The sequence below is a fragment of the Epinephelus lanceolatus genome, chromosome 12 (assembly GCF_041903045.1).
Source record: "Epinephelus lanceolatus isolate andai-2023 chromosome 12, ASM4190304v1, whole genome shotgun sequence".
Classification (NCBI taxonomy): domain Eukaryota; kingdom Metazoa; phylum Chordata; class Actinopteri; order Perciformes; family Serranidae; genus Epinephelus; species Epinephelus lanceolatus.
The window spans coordinates 20,264,219-20,286,186 of record NC_135745.1 but is presented as its reverse complement, the minus strand read 5'-3'; the positions used below and the strand labels follow the sequence as shown (position 1 = coordinate 20,286,186).

The following is a 21,968-nucleotide window of genomic DNA, read 5'->3' as shown; positions in this document are numbered from 1 at the left end:
GATTATCATTTCCACATACACAGCTGTGAAACTAAATATACAAATTATAGGAAAACATGAACATATGTTCTGTGTGCCTTCATTCATGCATTCATTCATGTATTCATTTTCTGTAACTACTGGGTCGTAGGGGGCTGGAGCCTATCCCAGCTGACACTGGGCGAGAGGCAGGGTACACCCTGGACAGGTCACCAGACTATCACAGGGCTGACACATAGAGACAGACAACCATTCACACTCACATTCACACCTACGGACAATTTAGAGTCACCAATTAACCTGTATGTCTTTGGACTGTGGGAGGAAGCCGGAGTACCTGGAGAAAACCCACGCTGACACAGGGAGAACATCACCCTCTTGCTGTGAGGTGACAAGTTAACCACCAAAATAATTCAGGATTTTTGTTCTACGTTCTCACAAAGGCTTGCACAGGTTATCATCTAAAGTATAAATGTGCATCCAGAGCAATGGGGATGGTCACAGAGCTTGCCACAGTGTACACTGCTGTGTCCTTCATGTTTTTAGGAAGTCAATATAACAGTATAATCGTAGTATAACATGTAAACTGATCAACACTGTGGCACCTTTACAAGTTGATATCATGGAGGTGATTGTCATTCCTCATCTCTCCAGCAGATGTCCCCCTGATGTCATCTTTTGCAGCTCCACTCAGAAAAGAGGCAGAAATAAATAATCCAATGTTTTATATTGTAGATACATTTATATAATATCTTTTTTTCTTTACAGTGGAATTGATCTGTCACACAAGATGACCAAAAAAAAGCACACAGTACAATCAATAAACCAAACCTATAGAACATATGATTGTCACTTACTGCGAATCACAAAAAAAGTACATACTGTGAATAAATAATCTACAGAAATATGTACAATATGCACAACAAGAATTCAAATGGAAGTGCAAATAAAGCTTTGGATCCCTGTACAGGAAATAAGGTAAGCAGATGTAGACGGAGCCGGCTGTCCCCAACATACAGCGTGAAGCAAAAATCATCTAGAAGTCATAAGTTTACAGGACATTTAGTAACATTTAGGCTTCGAGCTCCTGCGTTTAATGACTTATAATAATGAGCTGAGCAAATTTATAAAAAAAAAAAAAAAAAAAAAAAATCAGAAATCTGAGAGAAATAAATGAACACATTAACATTATGTACAGTGTATCGCATTCCAACAGAAAACTGGAGAGTATTTAACGCTCATCATCCAATGAGGATCAAGGCAACAACCACGGGACTACAGGCGGCTGAGAGAGATAGAGGCAGACAGAAAGAGGGATCCAGAGAGGAGGCGCGACTCACTGCAGCGAGGGAAAAAAAAAAAAAAACCTCATTGTGCTCCTGCTGGCTTCCTTAGCCGGTGCTGACAAAAACAGGCTGCGATATTTAACACTGTACATCTCTGTTACCTTTCCCCCCATCTAGACCAATGAGAGCTGGTCAAAGGAGCCGCATGTACGGTTGTGTGTGTGTACCTTAGCTCCTGTCGGGTTGGTAACACACACACACACTCACACACTCCGAGCACAATGCACACATGTGAGCTGCAGTCCTCTGTAATGTTCCAAACTTTAAAGTCTCTGGTGGGTTCAGGGACTCCGAGTTACCCAGAGTTCAAGTACTCCAGCGCCACTTCATAGCAAAACTTGTACTGGTCCTGGGAGACAAGAGCAAACAAACAAAAACATTAGAGGGATGTGCACAGCCGGATCAACCTGCTAGGGGGCCCCGGGGCCAAAAAAAGAGCAGTTGGGCCCCGATTAGGGTCCGAAGCAATTTGACCGTTTGGAAAGCAGTTCTGATGGAGTGATTTAACCTCCACCTTCTCTCCTGTCCACCACCTGAGTACTAATGTACTTTATATTGCTGGAATACTTATTGACAGCCCCTCCAGTGTAGTTTGGCAGTGTCTGAGTCATTTCCTGACAATGTTGTTTGCCTTTTTTTTTTTTACTCAAATTACTTAATTTTGTTCTCAAAGTTAAAAGAAGAAAATTGCTGCTAAAAAGGGATGAAGGTGTATTACTGTAGTAGAAGCTGCAGGTCATACTTCATCCTCAAAGCTTGCAGAGGTGTACCGTCATGCCTCTTTGCATCAGAGCAGCAAAAAAGATCCATATGAACTAGCCTGTAAACTAGTCAACTTATCTTGTACTGCACTGTGAAACTTCAACTTTGTCTCTAACTATGTGTGATACAAAGCTAAAGTAACATCTACAGACTACAGTAGGCTAGTAGGATAAAGTTACAGAGCTGGGAGTGGCAAAATAAATGCCCACTGGCTGATAAACACCCCAAAGTGGGAGCCATGTTTGATACAGTGTAGTCCATATACAGTATGGTTAACTAACTTATGAAAGATGATGGGTATTTCCTTAACTTGTTGGTGGCATTATGGAAACTAGCAAACAAACAAGTCATCCATATGAACTGGCTGGAGTAATTTAGTAATATGCACCATGTAAACACAAAATCATCTTAAAAAATTAAGATTTAAAACTACAGTTTGACAAAGAACCCCTCATCATAACAGGGCTCTTTTAAAGTAATAGGAGATATTACGGTAAATAAAATTGTGCTATGATATTTACGTATATCTATGTATGTGTAAAGCTGTTACATGAGTAAAGCAGGGGGTTTCATGGCCCCTGGGGACCATGGGATGCAATCTAGACCATCTAAAAATGGATGTACAGACATAAAAATAATAGTAATAGATAGTCATAGTAATAATAATAATACTGATAAACATTACGTTCATTTTTAAAACAAGCAATTAGCTTTTACTGATATTTTCACTTTAATTGTGGACATTTTTTTCCTTATAAAAAAGTTAAATAATCTAAAACACATAAAACATGCAATTATTATTATTTTTTTTTTAAAAAACCTTTCAAATAATATTTCTATTAACTGATTTCTCTACCGTTATCACCCAATAGTTTAGATGTACAATATCTAAATGCAAGTTCGTTGAACTTGTATGACACAAGAAAGTAGAATTTAGTGACTCTTAAAGAGACAATCCACTGATTTTACAAATAACAGTAAATTAAATAGACATCAGGGTTATCTTGGCTCTGGCACATTTCTGTTAGAAACTGATGAAGAGGAGTTTGACAGATGTGGGTCTAATGAAAAGATGCTATTGGTTGCATTATAGGAAAGAACGAGATTTAGCATCTTTGGAGCTTGACCCATTGATACCATGGACTATAAGTCAGGTTATCATGCTCTCCCATCGTCCCCCTAATTCACCGAAGTACAATAAATTGCTGGAGTACTCTCTTTGATTACCATCTGGTACTTTGTGAGGTTATAATAAACTCTAAAAAACGTCTTCTCACCAGTAGGTCCACCATGTTGGGTTTATTGTTCCTTAGTGTTTTGACAGCGTGGAAAACATCCACAGAGCGCTGGTGCTGAAGCATCTCACACACAATGCTGATGGCGCAGAATGTTCCGCTTCGGCCGCCCCCGTTCCTGAAATTGTCACAAAGCAGTCAAGTGTTAGGAAAATTAAATATAATGAAGACAAGTTTAATACAGAACGGTTAATAGTGACAATGAAGCTGATAGTGGTGAGGAGTTTCAGAGCTTTGAGATGCAGTGACACTGTTCAGTCAGTAGGTGGAGATGTTTCATTTTTAATAGCAGCACAGAATGAACTTCCCTCTGCACTGAGAGTGGTGATGACTTACAGACAGTGGACCACAGTGCGTCCCTCGCCTCCGTCGTACTCTTCCTGCCACTTATCCACCTGTCGAATTAGCTTGAGGAAGGAGCGTTTGGACATGGGCGTGTCTCTGTACATGGGCCAGCCCAGGAACTGGAACTGCTGCACCATCCGGTAGCCATCCTGAGGCTGGGGGGGAGGACACACGGTTATCCCGGGTTAACACACAGTAGGGGAGGAGGGTTAATCGCTGCTGTGCAAAGATGCAATCAGACTGTAAAGATGCAGCTAAGCTAAATTTGATGGCGACAAGTTGGACAAGAAATGGATAAGGGCGTGAGGAGTCACTGGAGAGATGAATGCGCAGATAGACGGGCTGATAGATTATCACAGCTCCAGCTGGAGACTGATAGTTAAGATCTGAGCTGCAGACATTCTAAATCACACTCAGACATAGCAATCAATAACACTTGTCAGTGATCATGTGTGATTAGATTGTAGTATGCCTCTGCCGGACAGATGCTGTTATAACACGTTCATATGAGGAGTGACTGTTGTGACAGCCGCAGGCAGACTGTAGGGGTAAGGAGCTTATGCAGGTGACTGCAGGTGACGCAGGCGCAGGTCAGGACCCCTTCTGTGCAGTGATGTCTGCTAGATCAAAATTAAAGGGTCAGTTCACTCAAACAAAAAATACATAGTGTGACTGTCTGCGGTTTTATTTGGCAAACTTGTGAGGTATCTGTCTCTGAGATTTCTTCATCATCTCCAATTAGAGTTAATTGACTTTGGTTCATGGTGCTCACATAATTGAAACATGGGACTTAAAAACTTGTTTAAAGGAATACTTTAACCCCAAATGATCATTAGCATATCAGTTACTCACCCAATGTTATGCTGAATTTGTAAAGAAACTTTTTCTTGCATACCTCCACCGTGAACAAAAAGTGACGATGGAAAAAAAAGGGATGATAAAGTTCAGTTTGGCAGCTTTTTTTCCCGTTTCAACTGTAAGAGTTGTGGATGGTACCCATGGAACTGTTCAGTACTGTCCCTATTTTTGGTCACCCCTCTGTTGGGGTACCTAGCACACAGATCTGTGAACACTGCAATCCGTTGATTGGACAGTCACTCTGCTCAGGGCTGAGTTGTGGCTGGTTTTGAGACTTATGTAAACACTGTTAATACGTGGAAAGTTTTATTAGTAAACTGTAACTATAAAATGAAAGGATGTTTTGCTGCCTCTTGCAGCAGCTGGAGTCAGAGGAAAAAATAACTTAATTCACTGGGCCGAGTGCCGGTGACTTTTAAGGTGGAACGTTTACTTGTAATGAGTAGAGTCACTCCAGCAACACTAAACCCCTGAGCTTGCCTGAGAAGGACTAAATGCACAATCTCGCTATTTTTGAATACCCCGTGGAGAGAGAGACTCTCACTGTAGCCTGTTTTATTTTGTTCTGAAAGTGTCGGTGTGTAACCGCGTTCTGTGGACGATAAACAAGGTGCAGACTGATGGAGGACGAAACACAGTGAGTGCTGGATGGAGCAGTGAGTGACAACAACCTGGCCCACATTTAAGAGTACTGTCTGTGGTGGAAACACTAGGGTCTAGGTACCATGTCTGAAGGGTTACTTCTGGTTCCAAAGGTACCATACCCAAAGTGTTTGGTTGAAACAGGGCTTTAGTTTCACTTTCGCAGGTGAACATGTTAACAAAGTAACTGTCAATCCTTTATAGCATACCTTTAACAAGAAAGAGAAATTATCAGATAAAAATAAATCTAATTTTGTGTAGAGGAAATATATTTTTTATTTCTCCTATCTCAGTAATTATCTTGTGAACTGTCAGATTCATCTTGTGAAACCCTTTGGGGTCCCGACCCCCAGGCTGAAAACCACTGATCTAGGGTAATAGATAGATTGTTTTTGAAAAGGGAGGTTGTCTTTTGTGCATTGTGTTGTGGTGGAGAAGAAAATCTCAGGAGGCAGTATCTCAAACGCTGCTCTAATAAAACCAAAACTATTTCCAACACTGGATTAGTGTTGATTGAAGGAACAGTCGGTTCAACTTCTACCTCTTTTACTATGTGTGAAGATTTCTCAAGCTGTCTAAGAGACATGTGACTCGAGGCGATCACACCTCGGTCCAAACACTGGTGCAGTGGCATAGTTAAAGAACAGAATGACTCTGCCGCTGCACAGCTTGAATGGACAGGCCGGCGTATGAGTGGGACGTGTGAGGTGTGCAGTCACAGAATAAATTGGCTGTTGTGATCACGACAGAGAAGACAAACAAGTTAGAAAAGTTACAAAAAATGGGCGGCAGAGCAGAAATGATAAATGTATCGGTTGTTGTTTTCCCCTAAACAAATGATTTTTTTCCTTTGAAGCGTGACCCTCCTGTGTCACCGTACCCGTGCTGCGTTGTAGATCCGAAATATTCTGCTGATGATGTCCTCCTCCAAGTCAGCAGAGACAAACTCCACCTGGATGGGTCCGTGGCGGTGGACCCCGTTTTCTGGCCAGTACTGTGGGCACAACTAAACAAAATAGGCACGTACACACATATACATTCACACACAGAGACCAGCACACACACACACACACACACACACACACACACACACACACACACGCAGACAAAACACAGAGAAACACACAAGAAAAACGAAGAAAATGGAAGATGATTCATTAGTTTCAGAAGCCAAACCATACTAATTGAAGTGACATTAATTTAAACTCGTTACACACAGATGTAAGAGGGTTATGCACGATTACAAAGTTTGAGGACACGAACCATAACAAACAAGAGGCAAAGAAGAAGGTGAATTAATTTAATGTGAAGTGCCTTCTTTTTAAATATATGATGAATTTCTTCCTCACAGGAGAAAATTCAGACAAAAGCTGAAATATATTTTTGATAGACTAAACACTAAACACAGATGCACTAAGTATGAGAGCGCTCTCCTAATCAACTGACCCTTTGTCCAACTCATCTAACACAAGTTCCTGAAAAACCTTGAAGAATTGTTCATATCTCCACGGCGAAAATAAATAAATAAATAAAAATACACTCTTTCTTAAAAGCTGTTTTTCTACTTATTTTTCATGCTGAGAAATATTCTGAGAATCCGCCCGGTAAATGAAAAAGTGTAATCAAAAGATTAAAAGATGGCTGATTAATAGAAAACTGAAAAAACAGATAATATTCATCCATCACCTTATTTGAATTGTTTCATTTGGCTAACTGCAACTGCATCTACTGCAACTGGTTATTCATTAGTTTTAACCAAAACATTTTAGCTAACTAATTCAACCATTTATCTGACTTTTTTTTAACCACTGAGCACTTTTAGCTAAATGTCCTTTTATCCAACTGCTAACTATTTCCACTGTCCATTACTTTAGGTAATTATTTCAGTGATAACTATTTTAACTACTTAAGTGTTAGACATCTATTTTGATCGTCAAGGACTCAAACATTTGCTGCTTTATTCTTTTTGGCACTTTGAGCACCCCTCTTTTGTGCATAGAAATCTTCAATGAATTGGCCATTCTTGCATTGATCTCAGCTTGTGGACCTTTTGTGGCTGTCCAGCCCAATTCATTGTTCTACTGTCCTTTGTTGTTTGTCTCTTGTACCGATGCACCGAAGACAACCTTTTTTGTTGCCCTAAGTAGGCGCAGTTTCACAGCAGCCGTATGACTTTGCAGATATCAGTTTACCCATTATCCAATTACTTTTAGACACCATGACATTTCAGATTTGTTTGTGGACTCCCATTCTGAAGGCTCAAGTTTGCCAATTTGTCGTTCGCGATCTTGGATTTTTGGATCCAGAAGCAACTCCCTGTGGCCCTATTTGAATGAGAGGGTGGAGTTGTGGAGGAGAAGTCTTCATGGGTCTACCTGAACCCTAGGACTCAAGACCCGATCCAGGACAGGTACAGGTTGGAGTCCACATGGTCAGTTGGGTGCAGGTCAGGTTCCATTCTATTAGCCTGGATCCCAGGTCTATTTATCATTATGTGTGATACCAGTGTGGAGCCAAGAAAACCAATGATCAGCCCTGATCAAGAGAGAAACGCACTGGCGCAAAATGGAGGCAGCGCCGAGCAAGATGAATAGTGAGCCCCACAATGTTCACAACTTTGATTAATTTTATGAAAAACCCTCTCACGACAGCTCCAAGAGTAGCTAGTCATCACTTTTTCTTATGTTTGGTAGTGGTTTTAATTTCCAGATCTGTCCGGTTAATAAAATAGGCTGAAGTTCAATCCTAGGTCAATATTAGGGTTATGTCTCAGGCACAAACAGGCCAGCTTACATATATTCTTAAATAAGCTGGTTCAAATCGTAACTCGGAATTAATTTCCCGGGTTGATCCGAGTTCAGGGCAATCATTTTGGAGACCAAAACCTGTGACAACTGACTGGCCTTTGGTGCCAGCCTCAAGAGGCCATTAGAGGAACTGCAGTTTTTGGCCCTTCCATGCAAGCTTAATTTTTAATTCATTTCTGGTTGTTTTCAAATTTGTTGAGCAACTCTACCATCTTTCCATGACAACTACAGAAGTATCCTCTGAGGTACCAAAATCCTGGGATACCCCTTTACACCTTGCATTAAAGAGTCATGTAATCTGATTACATGATCTGGAGTTTATATGTCATCAGTGTCCACACTGATATCCAATTGAGATCATATTGTTCTGTCCAGCTCAAACAACTGAATGCAGTCTAAATGGACACTGCCTCTGCCTGTCAACCACTATCATGATGGGAAAAAAAAAAAAAAAAAGATTTCTTGTTTTGAAAGAATTACAATTTTATAGGGTGCACATGATGACATTATCTAGCATTTTTAGCCGATTTGTGATCAATGGGTCAAGCACTCTCTGATTCCAGACCAATCACCTAAAACACATTCAAATTTAAGGTGTAAAGGTGTCATTGTAAATACAATACTTTTGGCTTTTAAAGTGTTTGACAGATAAAAGAAGTTACTTGAGGATGCCACTTTGGGCTTTAGGTAAAGCCCCAGGTGACTATGGGTAACCCATGGGTATTTTTTCTCTATCAACATTTCAAAGTATATTCAAAAAGGACTCAATAGCTTAATGTAAAAGAAAAAAAATATTCCATAGTTGTAGCCCCAGTTAAAAAGCATTAAAAGCCTTCACTGATAGTGTTATCGACTGTTCTGACGGTCTTGTTGAAAAGTGCAACAGGAGAAATAAACCCCTGGGACAGCATCATAAGAGAGGAAAAATCTCCCCTATTTCCACTCCTCAGGAGAGAAAGCCCAGTTAAGAACATGCACCTGCAGAGCCAACCGCCGGCCTCACAGCACTAAATCAGACGAGTGGAAGCGTACACGCACAGATGGATAGATCCTGCACAGACAGACATGCCTACATGCAGAGTCAGGGACAAACAAGGGAAAAAGAGACTACCTGAGACGAATGCAAATAACAGGCCCGAGTACACGCATATAAATGGACATACAAATATTCGCTCGCATTGTTTCTCTAACACCCAAAAAACACAAACACATTTAGAGTCTGTGTGGCAGAGAGAGCACCACTTTCTAGCTTCCTTTGAGAGCCTGTCAAAATTTGACAAATTCAACAGATGCAGAAACAAAGATGCTGATGGAGAAGATAGTAATCCACCACCTCCCTCGTCTCCATCCACGCCCGGCCCCCCTTTCTCCCTTCCCACCTGTGCTGTTTCCTTGGCTGGCTGACTGGCTGGCTACAGTGAGAATATTGAATGAAAGGCCTTTTCTATTCAGCCAGTCAGCCAGTCAGTCAGTCACCAAGGGAAAGGGGATTTGGATGGGGAGAGCAAGCCTGGCTTCAGGCTTTGATCCCCGGGTGTTATGACAGAGCCTCAGGCTGAGAAATCTGGATAGTCTCCTCCACAGGCCTGTCTCTCCATCTACCCGTGCTTTCATGGCAAGTCCTCTTCCACTCCGCAGCATCCACCTCATTTCAAACATATACTGTTATAGGCATATATATGTGTTTGCCAGCACAGACACATCCCTGTTTTTTCCCTGGGTTCATACTGGAAGAAAACAAACAAAAAAAGCAATCTCTCTGAATCCAGTTCCCACGCTGTCCTTTGGTGTGACTTTATTAGATACAGACTTCTGATGAAAGGAACTGCTTCATCTGTTTGTCAGCATGCTTTTTGCAATATCTCCTGAGGATTATATTTTGTATTGTGTGTGCGTCTGTTAATGCACACATATCAGGTCGGGTTTACCTGGGCTGGGTCGACGTCGTTGAGCATTACTATGGATGTGCAGTGGTAATCCAACACCAGTCTCCAGAAGTCCTTCACTGTGTTTGGCAATGGATGCTGGGTTACTATGAAAGCAGAAGGCTGTTTGTAACTCTGGAGGAAAATAAAGAAAAAAGAAGCAAAAGAAATGTTTAAAAAACTGTCACTTATGCCTATGACATAGTATGTAAGCTGACAAGAATAAACCTATAACCATTTTAAAATGACCTCCATCCTTTGACCTGCCTCGCACTGAGTGCTGCTTTCTAATGGAGAATCCATGTCTGGGGAGATTATATGAGGACGCTGCTTTAATGTGGTTTCTGGCTCCCAAAGGTAGCCCAGTGGTGACTGAGAGGATCCTGTACCTGAGAGGTCACCTGCTCAATCCAGATAAGAGCCAAAAAGTCCATCACTGGACACAAGCTTTGTCAAGGTGTTCTTTGTTAGGTCCGCCCCGGATACAGTTAACACTTGAAAATTGCTATACATTGTATTCAAGGTTTGTGTTGTCCTGTGGTGCATTTGAGTTACTGTGACAGATGACAAAGCTGTTCATTTAAGACCACATCCACGCTACGCTAGATTCAAATGGGATGGCATTTTATAAGCATTTGAATATTTTTCTTTCAAAACCATGCCATGACAAAACGCTCCCATTTCAAGGTCTGTTTATTAGCGGTTTCATCATACCACATAATTTTTGTCAATGATGTTTGCCTATGCAGACGATGTTAGCCTATTGTCATGAAATCGACATCATTCAAAATTCATCATTCATCATTCCAAAGTCAAAAAATTTACGTTGAACCTTAACTTTTAGGCCCAAAATTTTTAACCTTTTCCATGACTTCCGATAATTATTTTTTCTTGCCCCGCTTGCCACGCTTTTCAAATACATCAGATTCAAACTCAATTTAAACATGGATTGTGCTACCTGAAGGGAGAGATGGAACGTGGGGAGAAACTGAAGCCATGTATGTAACGGTAAAGAAAACATCATACACACAACGTTACATGGACATCATCCACGTAGAATTACGGCAACAATTTCATAACACGTAACAGAATTCCATGACTTTTCCAAAACTTTTAATGGTTTGGATTACTAACTCCATGACTTTTCCAGGCCTTGAAAACATGACTGTCAAATTCCATGGCTTTTCCTGGTTTTCCATGACTGCGGGAACCCTGAATTGATGGAAATTTTAACCTAGCTTTAGCCCAGTTTCCACTGAGCAGTACGATACGGTTCAGTTGGGAAACAGAGTTTACAATTCTATGACAACTAGCAAGCTCCATCATGAAGATCATGTGATATGATTACAACATCCAAAACAGCGAAGGAAATGGGCCTAAGTCTATTTTGTCAAGCACTGTTTCCAAGGTCAAGCCTTGAAATTTTGGACCCTTAACTCAACTGTTAATAGTCTCAGTAATATACCTGTTTGAGTTGCCATTAGTGCAGTGACATCTCGTGTTTTAATGAAATCTGTCATAAGAACAGCAGTTTTCTACCTTTACCAATATTTTCTAAGTAACGTTACCTTTGACACGAACAGAACCACAAACACGAACAGAACCTGCGGGTGTCCTTGTGAAAGGTTTCAGTTTTACTTTAATCATTTTAAATACAGACTTATTTGTGTTAATTACCTACATCAACCAGTTACATAAGTTACTACGAGTATCTACGGATGCACTGGTCCAAAAGTCAACTCTTGTTAAACAGGAACACCAGTAGCTCATTTTTAGTAGGAGTGATTGTTTTTGTTGTTTTTTTAACTATAATGTCTACATTTTATGCCAAAGTTTGTCATCCATTAGCTGCGTTAATATAGAAAATCAAAAACCTTTTCTGCTGTCGCTGTCAGCTGCAGACGATAACTTGCCATTGCTGTAACAGTGGCCCCACAAGATGATGGAACATACAAATCAGTTCCCTGATTCGTGTACAGGTGCAATGACTTAAACCAGGTTAAAATCTGACTTGAGTCTTTGGTTTTGTGACATTAATCTGAATCCACTTGCTCATTTCTAGATGTTCTCTCCATATATTTATTTTTAAGTCCAATCTTGCATAAGACCACTTTCAGTATAATAGTCCTTTGTTTTCTAATGCCTTCTCTTTTATGGGTGGGTGGTATTCCTATTAATATTACACATTCAGTTGTCCCTTTACACCTCACTCTACATTTTGTGGTGTGGTGATGTGCGTGCGAGAACTAGAAGTCCTTGAATCCTTGAAGTAGGGTTCAAGTATCAAGATTATAGTTCTGCCTTAAGATATTTCAGGCATGGCCATGATTGATTTTAAAAACAGGAATCTATTCTTCGTGTACAATTAGCAAGGTTAAGTAATCACACAAAGGGAAGTCGTTTGTATAGTATAGTAGGCTGAAACAGATGTCACCACTCTAATTAGCCTTAATAGATCAGGATGTCTTCTTTAACATGTCAAAGGAAAAATACCTGCTTTGACATTACATGTGATGAGCGATTGACTAGAAAAGCAACATGTAGGAATGTTTCAGCTCACACAGAGAGGGGCAGCTGCAACTTCCTGCCTTGTGACTCAGTGTCAGTTTAGTACTTTAAAATCACAGGGGTTCAGTTAGCAAGAACTCCAGTAATGCTCCTTTAAGTGACCCTGTAAAGAAATGCTGATGAATATGTCTTTTGTTTGACTCTTACATCCATGAGCGCAGCGTTGATGTAATTGGAACTCTCGCCATCGATGGTGATCAGGAAGGGGAGGCAGCGGTCTGGAGGGAGGACGTCCATGCAGCGGTTCTTCTCATGGTTCCTGGGCAGCAGGGCGATGCTGCAGTCCTCCACCCGCAGTGTGGGAGTCACCATATTCAGAGTCTGTCAGGGTTGAAGCAGAATTACACACTGTCATACTGACGCTGGAAGGTAGGCACTTGGGTCTTGAGCGTGCTAATTATCTCCCAATATGGTAATTAACAATGCAATTCTTTAATCAGTTACATTAGCGATAGCTCTTACTCCCCTGATGCGACTGTGATGAAACTTAAGGGGGGCAATGCATCTCATGTAACACTGATTGGTCCAAGGAGGGGTGCTACTATTACAGATTAAAGCAAGGTGATATATTTGCCACTGATTGGCTCAGAGGGGGACTGCGCCATTCATCAGGGGACAACATGTTTACGGTTGTTTTGAACTTATCCTGCACTTCAGATTATGCTTTATTAGGTATTTGCATACAGTGCCTTATTTGCTTCATCATGTTAAAGGGGACCTGTTATGCATTTCCATATTTTGTGAGTTATATATAATATTAATAAGGACGTTCATATTAAATGTGGACAAAGATTTTAAACAATAAGATAGACATAGGTAGAGGAAATCCATGTGAGCAAAAACCTCAGGCACCAGACCCTTATATTTCCATTTTTTCCTACTCTGGCTACAGTGCGACATCGTAGTGTGACGGATTTCTTTATATGTACATATGCTCTAGGCACGCTACATGCCCTACATTCCCTGGCTAAATGTACACTGCTAATGTACATGTAGCTAATGTGTCTGGAATACATGTAATCTAGGTTGCTGATGTTTATATCTCCCCAATTTCAGATCAGATTCCTGCTGGAACATGTCTGATTGTGTTTAAAAGCTTTTATTGGTGATTTTTTCCCAGTAAAAAGTAGTTAGTCTGCAACAGAGTGCTCCAGGATTGAGTCCTAAAACTAGAAAATTAGTTAGCATTTTAGCACTACTGGTTCCTCGTCTCGAAGTCAATGGGTGTTTTGAATGGGGTTTTGGTTAGATGCCTGAAATAAGGTCTGTGTTTAACACAAACTTTAGAGACTTTCATTTTTAATTCTACGACATAAATTACACCAGTAAATACCCCACTTGTGAATTTTGAAGCTTTTATGTGTCTAAAGAAGACGATTGCTTACAAGTGGCTCAATGAGACTACAGAACGTCATCACCGCAAACATGGCTTGACAGCGTTGTTGTGGTGGTCATAGTGAAGTCATGTAACCATAGTGTAGTTTGTTAATAGCAAGGGTGTCAAACACACGGCCTGGGGGTCTGAAAAAGCCTGCCAAAGGGTCCAAGTTGGCCCACTGGATGACTTGCACACCTACTAGTGATGCACTTGTGAAGGCTAAGAGGTACCAGGTTTCGGAAGCAAGTTACACAGTGAGTAGCTTTCTTCATGTAAAATGCTGCCTCAGAGGCTTTTCCACCCTGACCAGAATACAGTTCTTGTATTTCACTTAAGTTTGGTGTGGTCAGAATCACTACACAGGAGTGGAAATGCACATGTAATTACAATTAGAAGTAGACTGACTGAAAAACTGAGTATTGTAAACTAAAGTAGATTTGGAGGTGTTTATTCTTTATAGGACATTATGCAGTGGTTTTACTGGTCTGGCCTACCTGCGATCAAATCTGCCTGAATGTGGCCCGTGAATTAAAATGAGTTTGACGCCCCTGATTTATAGCCGTTAGCTTTTTTACTTCTGGTGATTGCATTTAGGTTTCAAAAGTCATAAACGTGGTCTTCATTTGTGGAGATAGATAGACAGCAAAATAGCTGAACAAAATGTGTAAGTATCATAAATGTTTGTGTAACACTGAGCTAATTTTCTGCAATAATCCAAAATCCAATGGAAAAATCCCACTGGCTTTTTAACAAGGACAGGCAACGCTAACTTCTGCATCGGCCTACAGAAAAACATCACCCCTGTGGCAATCTATGACAGTGCAGAGACACCAAGATACTGAAGACCTGGAAACACTGACCAGTCAAAGCAGACTGTGCTTTATTGGGAGAGGGGCATCAAGAAACAGGTGCAAAACTGAGTCTCAGACAGAGGGTAAACACAGGTGTTTCAGCACAGACAATATTTGGAAAATAATGATGTCTGACCATTAAAGCATGTAAACATGTTCTAGTAGGAACCTTAAATACAAGTGTGAACCTGAACATGTGCATAAAAGGCCCCCTTTAAAATATACTCACCCTAAACTCCTCTTTAATGGGGCTGGAGTTGGTCTGCGGGTCCAGGCGGTTCATGTCGTAGTACACTGAGCGGAGCTGACTGGCAGGAATGGTAGTGTCGCCGCAGAGACATGCCTCCAAGATGGCATCGTGGATGAAGACATACTGCTCCTGCAAAAAACAGCATCCTCATTGCGGATCCATCAGACTTCTAAGACTCATGACAATGGACAACATATTATTATATTTTTACCAGCAGCAGCCGCAGAAATGCATGAGCCTGTGTTTCTCTGTATTTTCGCTATAAGAATTCAATGACCTTTCCACGACCTCACCATAATTATTCTTTACCCCTGAGGCAGTTTCTATGACTAATATTTGTTATTGTCTATGTTCAAAGGTTACATTACATATTTCTGCATTTTTTTTGTAATAGATGATTTAATTATCTTATAAAACTCAGAACTGTGTGACATTTTAAAAACCTTGAAATATTTAGAGGCCTGGAAGAAGATATTTTCTTGAATTCCATGGCCTTTTCAGGTTCATCATGACCCTGTTCAACCTGGGTCGCCTTCGCCGTCCCTTGAGACTTCATTGTCATTATTGTCATGATCAGGGCAATGACAAGGCTGACATCTTAACAACATAAACAGCCCACCACTGTCCTTTGCTCCATGCAGAGCAAAACTGGAAATCACGACACATTTCCTCCTCCTCACATCAGTCAGTCAAGCAGTCGACATGGTGACACAGCTTGAGGCTTGATGCAAATCTATTCTGAAGTGACATTTTCAGCTGACACTCCCTTGTCACTTCGGACCAAAATCCGCACACGTGCACAGGGGTCACTGATTTACAGATTTACAGAGAAACATGTGTTGCTATTTGTTAAGTCTAGTGCAGGATGTGAACTGCTGACCTGAGAGTTTGACTAGCTCGGGCCGGGGTCAGCGGCGACACGGCGCTCAAACCAGCACCGGCAGATTGACAGATCTTATCTCTGCTTATAAACTATAAACAACAACAAGGCTTTTCATTTCTGCGGACAGATTAAACCTCGTTGGAGAGTTAGTGTCTGGCCGCAGGCTCAGGAGCTATGCCAACGAGCCTGAACACCTGCGAGGGAAAACACACACATACACAGTCTTTGAAGGTCACTGAACTTGCGGAGAATGACTCAGGGTGAACAACATTTGGTCTCCAGTTACTCAAATCCCTATTCGGACGTCAATGATGAAACATTTGCCCATTAAGTCCAATGACGCCTGTGATTTAAAGGGAATTACGGTGAAATGATGCATCCAACGAGACTATGGACACCTCCAGATGGCCAGTGTTCAGGAAAGCGCAAAGTCCTTCGGTAGCCCCACACTGGCATAAAACTGGAGGATGAGCCAGGGATGTTTTCAGCCATCAATATGAGCTAAATGCTCTCAGTTACAAGCCTCTAAACCCTTTTATTATAACATGCATTGCCAAGCACTCATGCTTAGCATCCAGGGAAATAGTTAGTGTGCACTCCAATAAATGTTTTTTTTTTTTGAGAAGTGATCATAAACATGTAAAGCTGTAAATATAAACACTATTCATTTGACATTTCTGAATCACAGAAGAGCCCTCGCCCTACAGCCGTCACACAGAGGTCAATTTAGACAGGTTAGTTACACAGTGAAATATATTCCTACTGTTTGAAAAATGCGACACTTGAACTGGCACTTGAAAATGACTGACAGCTAGAAATTAAAACTAATTATGCTGCATTTTAAAAGATAATGGGCATCATCAGTCATTGGCAAATGGCTGGAAATCTTTACAGACTGGATCGCTTATGCTGCAGAAATATTGACTAATAAATGTCAGGTATGATGATGAATTTTTCCTGAAATAATACATGTTTTTCATTTAAAAAAAAAAAAGCTCCTTTCTTTGCTGCTAATTCGAAGCATTTGTTCTGAAGCGCCAGAGAAGTGTGGCTTATGCTAAGAATTACTTGCAGATACCAGATAATCCACATTTGATGGCAACAGCCTGTCGAGCTGCATCCTCACACTTCCTATCACTCATGAGTCTCTGCGGGCAGGCCAAGCTCTGCCAAGGGGGACACCGTGGGACCAGATTTACCGTACCTCAGTCTGGACCATGTTGACCCTCCGTGAGCGCAGCTCCCGCACACAGTTGTAAATGTCCACCACGCCCTCTCTCTCCGCCATGTCCAGCATGATGTCAATGACGATGAAGCAGCCCGTGCGTCCCGCCCCGGCACTGCGGGAAAACAGATTGGAAACCTCAGATGTGCAATAGAAAGCAGTGGATAAGAGTTTGACATTCAAAGCACAGCGTAATTAAAATATGAATGCAATGGTTAGGTTTTCCACAGGGTTATTCAGATGGTTGTGATAAGTTTGGCTTTTTTCCTTTTGTTTGCTTTTAATAGCAATATCTGAAAAAATTGGTTCACAAAAACAATTCCTAATTTATCTCCACTGATATCTGACTGTGATGATAGTTTTTTTTTCATGGCCCAGAATTCAAAGTGTCATATTTGAAAGAGGAATTAACATACTATTCCTCTTATAAAGGAATAGCTGAGCTCATGAGCATTCCTATTCACGCAGTGCTTTCACAGCTGCAGCGTGGTTTGGTCTGGTGTGACCACTAGCATATGGTGGCTAATGTAATATACAATTAACATCACTAAAGTTCAAAATTCTATTCTACTTGTGGTACAGCTACTTCTGTATGTTCTGGCATTCACCCTTATCCTGTAGTTACTTGTGGCTGCTATTCAGCACAAGTATCTCACTTTAAGTTATTTGTCTGTAGTTTTTCTGCCTCTGCCTAAATACAGTAAAAGGTGAATGGGATTTTGTCTTGGTGTTAATAACACTGACAAATTATATGAAAAGAAATCAAACATGTCTTTTCAAAAACGGTGTCCTTGTACTTGGAATAATGTGCATATCTTTGCAGTCAGTACTCTATTTGTAAAACTTTCTAATGAAAACTGTTCTCAGACACGGATCTGCATGCCTTAAACACCCTTTAAATCCCTGCAAGCGCAAAGGGAGTTTGACAGACAAAATAACACTGACAAATAAATGTCACTTGCATCGGAGAAAATAGTGTTGTTCTTTATATTCTTTAAATCTTTTTACATTCCAGTGTGTCTCCAAAATATTGGCTATAATCTACAGCTGTACACATATCCATTTCCCACAACTCTGACAACAACATTTTTTGGAAAGTTTCATCAGCTACCTGGTAGGACAGGAAGCTTGTATACAGAAGAATATCCTGACTGGTCTGACAGTAGAATCAAAAACATAAAACAGAGCGGTCAGCTCCGGTGCGCACCGACCTGCAGTGAACCACCATGGGCCCAGCATTGGTCAGAGTCTTGGACTTGACTCTCCTAATAAACCCCAGCAGGCCCGTGGCGTGATAGGGCACCCCGTGGTCCGGCCAGCCCGTGAAGTGAAACTGTCGGATCTCCCGGATCTCGTGAGCCCCTCTCTGAGGAACAGAGCCATCGTGTTAAACACACAAAGCGCAGCAGAAGACGGCGGGGATGTGGCGAGAAGAAAGAGCATACAGTGTACAGACGATGTGAGAGGTCCTTCTAAAGCAAATACAGAGTGGGATTGAATACAAACACACACTTCATGGGCAAAGTCGAGGAGGGGCTGAGCAAAGTTTCCATTATTTAACAGCAAACAGGATGTTCAAGGCCATTGTAGATGTATTTCTTTACATACTAAAGAACTTCTCAATCAGTTGGTTTAACGTATTAAGAACAGTTTTTTCAGTTTGGATTGAATTTAAAGGTCCAGTTTGTAGGATTAAGGATGATATATTGGTAGAATTGGAATATAATATAAGTAAGCTCATGATTTCTTTAGTGTATAATCACATGGAAATAGGAATCATTGTGTTTTTGTCACCTTAGAATGAGCCATTTATATCTATATAAAGAGCAGATCCTCTGCTACAGATATCACCATGTTGCACCACCATGTTCCTACAGTAGCCTAGAGCGGACAAACCAAACACTGGCTCTAGATAAAACCATACGTCTAATGTAGTTAGCAGCACCTCCGTGATGAACAGCATCAAAAAAACACCATCTTTTTAAATGTAAAACTGCTTTATTCAGTGATTTTACCAGTTTAAACCAGTGGGTCTGTTTAATTTAGAGAGGAAGAGACTTCTGTGGATACTTCGGCTCCTGGTAAAAACCCTCTGAACAATGTTGGAATGAAGACTGGGAGAAATTTCACCTGGTTGAAATCTGCGGTCCTAACAACTTGATAAAACTAAATCTCACTAAATCTTACACACTGCGCCTTAAAGTTTACTTCATAGGTGGACTCATTGTCACACTTCAACAATTATAATGTGGCTGTAACCTCAAGTCCTGTTTGTTCTTCAACGTTAATTAATTAGTATTTAAAGTTAAACAGAAAGAATCTACTGGTCTCTAAGGGCCCCACTGGGAAGACTTTAAATAGATAAAGTGCATGCTTTCACCAGCGAAAGCACGTGAACACACATGAACGTTTTTATGTTGGGGCTTCAGGACACTTGGATCACTACAGACGAGCAGTATGGAGATATTTTGTGGTTTCAATTATGTGTTTTTGGACGTCTGAATCTGGGGCGCCGTAAGCCTCCATTAGGTGGAGTTGTGTTGCTACCCACTCTCCCCTGGGATCTCCGCAAGTGTTGTGAGGACTCTAAAACTTGACCTGAGCCTCCATCGGCATATGGGTGAGTAGATAATGGCTGAATTTTCATTTTTGGGTGCACTATCCCTTTAACAGAGACAGCAAACTAGCTTGCCGACATGTCCAAACATAAGTATGATGCTGAATAAATTAAACTTTGTGGACCTTGAGCAAATGACTAAGGGGAAATCTGACCCACGTGGCTGGACCAGTTGGGAACCACTGCACTAGATTACTCTGATTACATGGTCTCTCTTTGTTCATGTCTTCTTACAGTTACTTACTGTTCAAAGTTACCACTGTTTGTGTGGAATTTTAATTGATTATATCATCTTTCATAGTATTCTGGTAGTATGCTTTTTTTGTTTGAACAATCCCAGTGAATATTGGTAAAATTAATGTGTTACTTTTAGCCTGTTCATGTCAGTGTGATCTGTGGTATGGGGAGTTGGGAGATGCATGCATTGCTGCCCAATAAAAACTTTGGTAAGCACAAGTCATATTGCTATGGCCTTGGTGAGTGGTTTTCATGACAGATACTTTTTAAACACAACTAAGTCAGTTACAATTAAGTCACAGTAGCAAAGAAACTTTCGAGTGGTGCTTCTGATGCTATGCACAAAACCCATAACGTCTTCAGCCAAAGGTTCAAGTCGAGTGCTGAGCACAAGTATGAACACTGTTTCAAATTTCTCAGCAGACAATGGAGGTTAAAAAGCGTACCTTCTCTACAGCAAAGGTCCTGATGACGTACTCTGACAGCAGCTCAGTTTCTATCAGCGTCACCTTGATGTCTCTGTAGATCTCAGTGTCATCAGGCCAGTACTTACAGCACTTCACCTGAGAGTGACAAAAGCAAGTGTTTCATAAGCACATGCACACAATACTGTAAGCCAACTGCAATGCTTTTACATCTGCACACACACACACACACACACACACACACACACAATGCTTTCTTTTACTTCACACACACTCACAAATTATCCGAATCTCTGCGAGTGTGCAGGCCATAAAGATAATTGTCACCCCACATTTGCCACCTTATATTTCAGTGTCAGGAGCATTTCTTTGAAGTCAAAATGAGATTTGCTTCTTATTAGTTTCAACCCCTGGTCAAGGATCTGCTGTAAATGGGAATCTTACGTATCGATGGAGAGCTCATTCTCTCATTATTGCTTTTTTCATTCTCACATCGATAATGTGAAAATGAGTCTAAAGGTAGACCGTGCACACCCTGGAACAGAGCGTAATCGACACCGAGGGGGTGTGAGATTTGTCCACCTTAAGTTTTTGACTACCAGTGGAGAGAAATAGGACAAAACATTAAAAAAAACTGTATTACAATTGGATAAGGGAGATATAATGACAATCCAATAATGCTATGAAATAATAAACCCTCAGCTGTTTAAAACAGATTTCCCAATAGAAACCTAAAACACCCCACTGGAAATATTACTTGTATTAGGTATCATAAGAGTGCAAAATTACCCCACCCCCTCCAACCCCCCTTCTCCCCCCCCTGTTCAATTAAACTGTTGATACAGAGGGAGTGCGGCTGGTAATAGAGATTGAGATCATGGAGGTATATCAGAGAATGATAATTTTTGATGAGGGATAAATGCGACATCAGCCACAACTAGATTCAATTTTCATTTCTGGAGTCTATGCGCTGATTAGGAATGAAATGAGATTTTGGTTTGTGGAGTGACATAGACAGAGGGGGGACTTTCAGGTCCCTCTCTCTGACACCCCTAATGACTAATCCCCGATGACAATCACAAATCTGCCGTCCGCTTCCAGCCAGATTGAATTAGGCAAAAGCCATTACCTTATTAGATCACTCTGAATCAGGCGCCTGGTTTGGGGGGAATTAGCCTTTGGGCTAAATTATGCCAGCATACACACAGATGTTCTGTTGCCTGGGTACGCTTATGAGTGTGCGACTTAGTGTGTACCCCACTCATTCGCTCTTATGGATAAAGTGTATGGAAAAGAAGCTCACATAGCATCACCTCATCACACACTTCAGCACACCACCTTCCAAAGCAAATACATCAAAGTGCGCTGAGCGCCGCCCCTGTGTGTGAAATCAGCGGGACACAGAGGCTGTGTGTGCCAGGATTTCCCAGAGTTCATCAGCAACTGTGCTGAGCAGATGGCCCACTGTGATATGGCGGAGTGGTTTTATGGGGCCCTCTGTGGAGCCACCGTCACTGTGACCAACTGTGCCTACCGCCCGCCATTGGACAAGGATCATATAACAGACGGTTTGGG

The 21,968-nt window shown here is 41.2% G+C and overlaps 1 protein-coding gene across 7 annotated transcripts in view; it reads right to left on the bottom strand.

The window, feature by feature from the left end:
- Positions 1-687: 687 nt before the first annotated feature.
- Positions 688-21,968, bottom strand: part of LOC117271944 (receptor-type tyrosine-protein phosphatase mu) — a 231,636-nt gene continuing 210,355 nt past the window's right edge. For 4 of the 7 annotated variants that reach the window (XM_033650517.2, XM_033650519.2, XM_033650521.2 and 1 more), the window contains 10 exons: positions 20,415-20,531; positions 18,326-18,480; positions 17,094-17,229; positions 14,986-15,135; positions 12,675-12,848; positions 9,963-10,094; positions 6,108-6,233; positions 3,719-3,882; positions 3,365-3,500; positions 688-1,674 (listed from right to left, as the gene is read on the bottom strand). In XM_033650517.2, coding sequence (XP_033506408.1) covers positions 1,621-1,674; positions 3,365-3,500; positions 3,719-3,882; positions 6,108-6,233; positions 9,963-10,094; positions 12,675-12,848; positions 14,986-15,135; positions 17,094-17,229; positions 18,326-18,480; positions 20,415-20,531 — 1,344 coding nt within the window. In that variant the 3' untranslated portion in view covers positions 688-1,620. The remainder of the gene's footprint in view (positions 1,675-3,364; positions 3,501-3,718; positions 3,883-6,107; positions 6,234-9,962; positions 10,095-12,674; positions 12,849-14,985; positions 15,136-17,093; positions 17,230-18,325; positions 18,481-20,414; positions 20,532-21,968) is intronic. The other 3 variants (XM_078173094.1, XM_078173092.1, XM_033650523.2) reach the window with 3 other exon arrangements.